Below are 6,795 nucleotides of genomic sequence, written 5' to 3'. Positions count from 1 at the left end.
TGCTGTTCTTGGGAAGTTTAAAAATAATGAAGTGGAGGCAGCTTTTCTGGATTGCATTCTGTGTTGTGGAGCTGGCTGGTGAGTACTGACCGCAGCGAATAGGAGGGTGACAAGCACCGAGCAGTGCATGGGGCAACTTCTTTCTAACTTCTGGATCAGCAGCTGTGGGGAGATGTGTTGGAATGAGTATGGAGTGGAGATTGCAATTGCACATCGAGAACACTGCAGTGGCATTTTAGAGAACAGCACTGCATCAGCATCCTGGCCGAGGCATTCCCAGGGATGTGCTGCAAACAGAAAATGCTGCTGGCTGGAAAAAAAAGAGGGAAAAAAAAAAAGAGGAATATTACAGCTCCCTGTAATATTGCAGATAACACAAGGGGATGCAAACACAGCACGTAGAGCTGGAGAGTGCAGCCACAGCTCAAGCCATTTCTCAGCCTGCACTGGTGTAAATTAGCCTTACTTTTTTTGTTTGGTGGCAGGAACTCAGTATTTTCTGAAAAATCCAACTAATCTCCATAAATATTAAAATCTCCCTATTCCAGCTCATCAAATATTGACAATGTGAAAAAGCGAATAATACAGAGATTTTTTCTCTAGGTAGTGCTTTTTAAAGGGTTGTATTTTAGGGAAATATTATCATCTTTGTCCCAAACCCAACAACCATAAAGTAATAAAAAAAGGGACTTTAAAAAGTGAAGCAGAATTCTGTGTGCTGGGCTGGGAGCCAGGAACCCGCGGGTGTCTCCTCAAATGTGATTTTTTCCTTACTCACATGAACGTGAGCGACTAGATCCATTGAAGGGATTTGCTGTATTTTGTTCTTCTGTTTCACGGTGCTCCTTTCATCTTCCCTTTGCTGCCAAGGTACATTGCTCACCCGAGCTGCTGTGCCTGACCCTCCAGTCTATGTTAATTTTACAGAAAGGAAAAAAAAAAACCAAGTTTTATTTGAGAGAAATAATTCAGGACTGTCTGGTTGGGCTGAAGTGAGCAGCGAGAGAAGGTGTAAGACAAAAGTGTTTACCTGGAATGCAAAACCTGAGTTTCTTGTAGTATAAATCAAAAGTGATATAAAAGCTTTGCCTTTGGAAGACAAAAATACTGGTTAATGCTGAAAAATGTCATTCCCTTGGTGGCACAGCCAATGCTCCGTGTTTCTGTGGGATGTTCCAGGGCTTTGTTAGCACTTGCTGGAAAGTAGAGGAGGTTTATTTCTGTTCAAGCCAGGTGCTGTGCAGAGCAGAGGAAAAGGAGGGAGCTCACTCTTGGGGCTCTGCGTGATCTTTGGGTGCATTGTGTGAAGGTTTCAGTTGTGCAGCTCCCTGTGGAAATCCCAATTTTAGGGGTTTTCTGCCCAGGTTTGCCCAGCCTCCACCTGCCCCCCAGGACAGCTTCAAGCTAAAAACACACATTTTACAGGGAAAAAAAATCCCAACATGCCACGCTGGGCTGGGTGCAGGTCACTACATGTGCCATGTGTGGATGTGGTGTGGGGAGGCTGGAGGTGGGCACCAAGTGTCTGCTGAGTGTGGTTTGACTCCAGAGCAAGGAGCAGCCTCATCTGGCATCACAGGGAGAGAATCATGTATGAAATGCTCCGTTCTGGGGTTCACCCGATGCTTTGGGGAACCCCTGAGGTGCAGTGAGTGTGGGAGAAGGTTTCACATGTCCCTGGTCTGCAGGGCAGGCTGATGCGCTGGGGTTACTGGAGAACCCTCTGCCCAGCCAGCAGCACGATGCTGTGAGCAGCTCTTGGAGTAAAATTAGGTCTTGATGAACCACGTGCAGAGCTGTCCTTGTCTCAAAGGACACATGTCCTTGTCCACATGCTCATCTCAAAACTTACATGGGAGAGAAAGTATATATTCTATTTGTACCTAATACTAACTTTTTAATTTTTTTTTCCTTTTTTTTAATTTTTACCTTTCTGCTTCACATCTTTTTTTATTCATCACTGCCAAACTTGATTTTTTTAAAAAAAATCTATTTTCTTGTCGTTTAAAAGATTTCTTTCTTTCCTTCATTCCTTTTACAAGATCTAGAAAAGCTTTAAAAATCAGCAAAAGGGGCTTTAAAACTCACACACACTTGTGTTTAACATTCTTTAGAGGACTGCCCACCATAACTACTCAAGCCAGGAGCATCCTTGGTCCCCAGGAAGGTACCAGGTCCGCAGGCAGCACCCAGCTGCCAGCAGAACCCCAAACCCAAGAAGACCCTTGGTGCAGCAGTTGGGGTTTGGGGAGGGGACTCGGGAGGCTCCCGCAGCCCCTGCCCCACACACCCTGCGTGACTGCAGCCCCACACCCATATCCTGTCTGGGAGAAGGAAAAGGGATTTTTTTTATCAGATATTTCCAGAGGGAAGAGGGCTCCACCCGCTTGAATTCCTGCCACATGGCTGAGAGCAGGCAAAGTGGGAAGGCGTGAGTAATGCAGGCTGGAGCCTTGGAGGAGCTGCTGCGGGAAACCTGGGTCAGCTGCAGCTTCTGAGCTCTCTCTGTGCTTCCTCCATTCCTCATCTTCATCTTCTGCAGCCACTGGCACCGATGGTACCGTGGTGCTTTGCTGTAGGACGTGATCGGGGGAGCTCAGCCACAACCCTCGCAGCTTGTAGAGTGGTGATGAGCTTGGAAAAAGACTTTGTTGGCCACACAGAAGAAGTGGAGAAGCCATCCCAGCACAGGGTTAGTGTGTCAGAGCACTGCAGCAGGCATCTGCTGAGCAAAAGCTTTAGCAAAAAGTTTACCAAGAAATTTGTGTATCAGCCCGTGTTGGCTTGGGAGATGCAATTCCTGCCTGGGAATCTCCTTCCACCGTGCAGGGATGGAGACGTGCAGGGAGAATTTGGTTTCATTTTCTGTGGGTGCAGAGAAGGGCAGGAATTGTGGAAACTTTTCTCCTGTTTCATGAGTGTTTGCCACTGTAGTTTTTCCTTCTATGGTCCTGGTTTAGTGCTCAAGTTTTTGGAACTGGATGATTTTTAAGGTCCCTTCAAACCCAAACCATTCTATGCTTTTATGAAGTCAACTATATTGTTGGGTTTTTTTAAAATTCGATTTGAGCTGAGCTATTTTTTTAAGCCCCATTATTAAAATACCTTAAAAAACCAGAGGCATTTACTTTTTAAAAGCTAGATGTTGAAATACAATAGGCGCTGTGAAGTAGAGTTTTCTCTCACAGATCTGCATGTGCTGGCACTACCAGGTGAAGATTTCTCTGAGGTGAATAAATGGCTTGGCTTGAACTCTCAAACCCTTAATACTAACAAATTGACAAAGTTTAGCAAAGCTGGTAAAAATGTACTGTGCAATGAATGACCCAGTTTAGCTGAGCACTGTGTGGCTTGTCCAGCCCACATCTGGATCATTCTTTATCTATCTCATGAGTCCTCAGGTTTCAAAAAACTTACCCATGTTTTCTCTACAAGCGCCTGCAGATGCTACAAGAAAGGGAAGAAAAAGAAATACTCTGTGACAGGTCTTGTCACAAATTACACTGAGCAATAATCCAGGCTGCAGTTTCTGATATTCAGTGGTGAAAAGACTTTGATTAGAAATACCTCTGGTGCTTGACAAACATCTGGAATAGTTCAAAGGTTCTTGGGTGGCTGTGGCACTCGGGGAGGTCAAGTCCAGGCTCTGTGTTGTTGGAATGATGTAAAATTTCCTGCTAATGTCCGTGCAAACGCAACGCTGTGTGCAAAGCAGGGATTTAACTTTGTGCTACTCATGATTCTGGGCAGGCAGTCATGCCTTCTGCTTTTGATTTGTTAAAATTCATCAGAAAAACTTGGTGATTTAACCAGTTGGAACTGAATTGTCTTGGAGAGGAGAAACTCCTCCCTTAAATAAAAACAGTGCCAGAATCTAAATCCCAGCTCCAGACACCTGCGCTGAGCCCTCGGCAGGGCCCCCGCCTCCCCCGGTGCTCCTGCGCCCGGAGCAGCTGCCCGGAGCAGCTGCAGCTGGGATGGGATGGGATGGGATGGGATGGGATGGGATGGGATGGGACGGGATGGGACATGGTGGGATGGGATGAGATGGGATGGGACAGGATGGGACGGGACAGGGCAGAATGGGATACGGTGGGATGGAAGGGGGTAGAATGGGATGGGGTGGGATGGGATAGGACGGGACAGGACAGAATGGGACACAGTGGGATGGAATGGGATGGGATGGGATAGAATGGGATGGGATAGGATGCACCAGCACAGTCTGGAACAGCTGAGCAGCTCTGCCTGCTGCCACCCAATGCCCAAATGAACGTTGGTGATCTTGGTCTTTGCTTTTCATAAACTGTCCAGATTGTCTGGACCTGATCCAGCAAAGTTTGAAAATCCTGATGTAGAAAAATTCCTTCCAGGACAATACTGCAGTGCCCGATATTGCAGTGCCACCTCCCTGGAAGTGTTTAAGGTCAGGTTGGATGAGGCTTTGAGCAACCTGGTCTAGTGGAAGGTGTCCCTGCTGCTGGCAGGGGGGTTGGAACTAGATGAGCTTTAAGGTCCCTTCCAACCCAAACCAATCTGGGTTCTATACTGCAGTGCACAATGCTGCACACAGCATAACTGGGGGTTTAACTGGAAATAAACACCTTCAGCTCAGCCAATGCTCTGTCACCGGTGCTGGGCAGCTGATCAGAACCCATCAGTGCTGCTCCATCCCAAAGGATGGAGCAGCAAAGGGTTGTTTGGAAGGATGGAGTAACTTCTTGGAGCTCAAGCACCCCTGGGCAGAAATACAAATGAAACGATGTATTTTGTGTGATTTTCTCTTTAGTGTCTAGATAAGAATCTTAACCAGCAACAGCCCTGGAGTACAGACTGATGCTGTTTGTGAAAAGTGGAAATAGATCTTAAGAATAGAAAAGGTTAAGAAATGGGAAGAAATTCATTTGCACTGACTCATATAGCTCATTCCAGAAGGAAAAGCTAGAAGTGTCATCTTTGTAACATACCAGGAAGCAATATATAAACTTTAAGTTAGAACAGCAAACCATTCTCCAAACATTCTGTTTTACCTCCAAAGATGTTTTCGCTCATGAGTCAGAGCTGATCCCAAGCCAATGGGAATGTTTCTATTTACTTTGAGATTGTGCCTGCAACTGCAAATCCCACTTATTTTTCCTGAGGCGCACAAGTGATCTCTTCCAAGGCCTGAGTCTTTCCTCCAAGGATTATAAACCCCAACTACGATGAAATCCAGCTTTGTCCAGAGCTTTGTGCATCCCTGGGTGAGCCCGAGGATGGGGCAGGATGAGGGCAGAACCCAGCCTGTTCTCCCCCAGCAGCTCCTGGGAGCCCCAGAGCCTCTGCAAGGGCTGCACCCAACTTTGGTCCTCACCCAGCTGAAATGTTTATTTAGTCTCTGAGCTTCTCCCATATGAACCTCATTTTGGGGCAAGAAGAAAATGATTGTGTGAAAGCGGCTAACATCACCTTGCCCTGCCTGCAGGGACCACGGGGCCAGGGAGAGGCTGGGGTGGGGGGACAGCAGCTCCTGACACCTTCCTCTGTCCCCAGGCAACACTTCTGGGAGCCCCACAGACACCCCCACACCCACGGCCACAGCCACAGCATCGAAAGACACCAGCAGCACAGCAGCCACTGGAGCCACTGGAGCAACTGGAGCACCCAGCAGTGCCAAGCCAACGTCTGGTAACTGCTCCCCTCACCCCCCTCGTGACACCTGGTAGCATTTGTGTTAATAATCGGGTTTATTAAGTGCACAGGTTTGCGCACAGGTTTGCCCCGCACTTAATAAAAACTAATAAAAATAATAAACTTAATAAAAACTTAAAAGAAACTGCACAGTCAGTGCGTGGGTTGTGCTCTCAAAAAAGAGATGGGTAGTTTGGTCAAAAGCTTTGATCCTGGCCAAAAAAAATCCCACTTGGGGCAACTGAACACTGCTGTCTTCAGGACAGGTGACTTAGACCCATCCCTTTCAAACCAGCCAAAAGATGATGGGACAAAATGCTCATTAATCTTTTATCTCAACATACCTATTCCTTGCTCAGCAACTGGCACCAGTAAGAGGTCTGCCAGGCTTTCCAGTCAGAGCCCCAGGCTCTGGAGAGCTCTGAAAGAGGGGAGGTTTTTAAACTGAAAGAGGGGAGGTTTAGATGAGATATTAAGAAGAAGTTTTTCACTGTGAGGGTGGTCAGACACTGGAACAGGTTGGGCAGATCCCTGGAAGTGTTGAAGGCCAGGTTGGATGAGGCTTTGAGCAACCTGGTCTAGTGGAAGGTGTCCCTGCTGATGGGAGGGGGGTTGGGACTGGATGAGCTTTAAGGTCCCTTCCAATCCAAACCATTCTATGATTCTATGATATAATTCTATGAAGCAGGGAGCCTTGCATGGATGTGTGGTGTCTGTCTCTGATGCTGTTTGAAATCAGTAGAGCTTTGTGAAAACTCGAGGTCAAGAGGGAGATGAGAGCAGTGCAGGGGTCGGGCAATGGCATCCTCGCTGTGGTGCAGCGTGTGCCCAGGAAATTAGCCCCTTGTAAACAGCTGATGAAGCACATGTAACAATTAGGCAGCTGAAGCAAGTCTAATGGGCGTTTCCGGGCTTTTCCTCCCCAGCCAGTGACACGTTCTGGTGCCGCTGGCTATGACAAATCAATATTGTACTTCAGTCAGCCCAATGCCACGCGTTCACTTGAGAGGACTGAAGGGTTTTTTTCATGTCTCCTTTTCATTGCATTTCTTCAAAACCAAAGCTGAGGTGGGGTCCCTGGAAACCAGCCCCACCTCCCTCGGGCTCCGCCGTGAGCGGACGAGGCCC

General features: G+C 47.4%; 1 protein-coding gene across 1 annotated transcript in view; it reads left to right on the top strand.

Moving 5' to 3' along the window:
• Positions 1-8: 8 nt before the first annotated feature.
• CD34 (CD34 molecule) overlaps positions 9-6,795 on the top strand; it is a 13,381-nt gene continuing 6,594 nt past the window's right edge. Inside the window, exons 1-2 of the mRNA XM_029084037.1 lie at positions 9-78; positions 5,530-5,664. Of these exons, the coding sequence (XP_028939870.1) occupies positions 27-78; positions 5,530-5,664 (187 nt within the window). The 5' untranslated portion in view covers positions 9-26. The remainder of the gene's footprint in view (positions 79-5,529; positions 5,665-6,795) is intronic.

Source organism: Antrostomus carolinensis, unplaced genomic scaffold (genome assembly GCF_000700745.2).
Source record: "Antrostomus carolinensis isolate BGI_N321 unplaced genomic scaffold, ASM70074v2 scaffold15583, whole genome shotgun sequence".
Classification (NCBI taxonomy): domain Eukaryota; kingdom Metazoa; phylum Chordata; class Aves; order Caprimulgiformes; family Caprimulgidae; genus Antrostomus; species Antrostomus carolinensis.
This window is presented reverse-complemented; position numbering and strand designations above follow the sequence as displayed.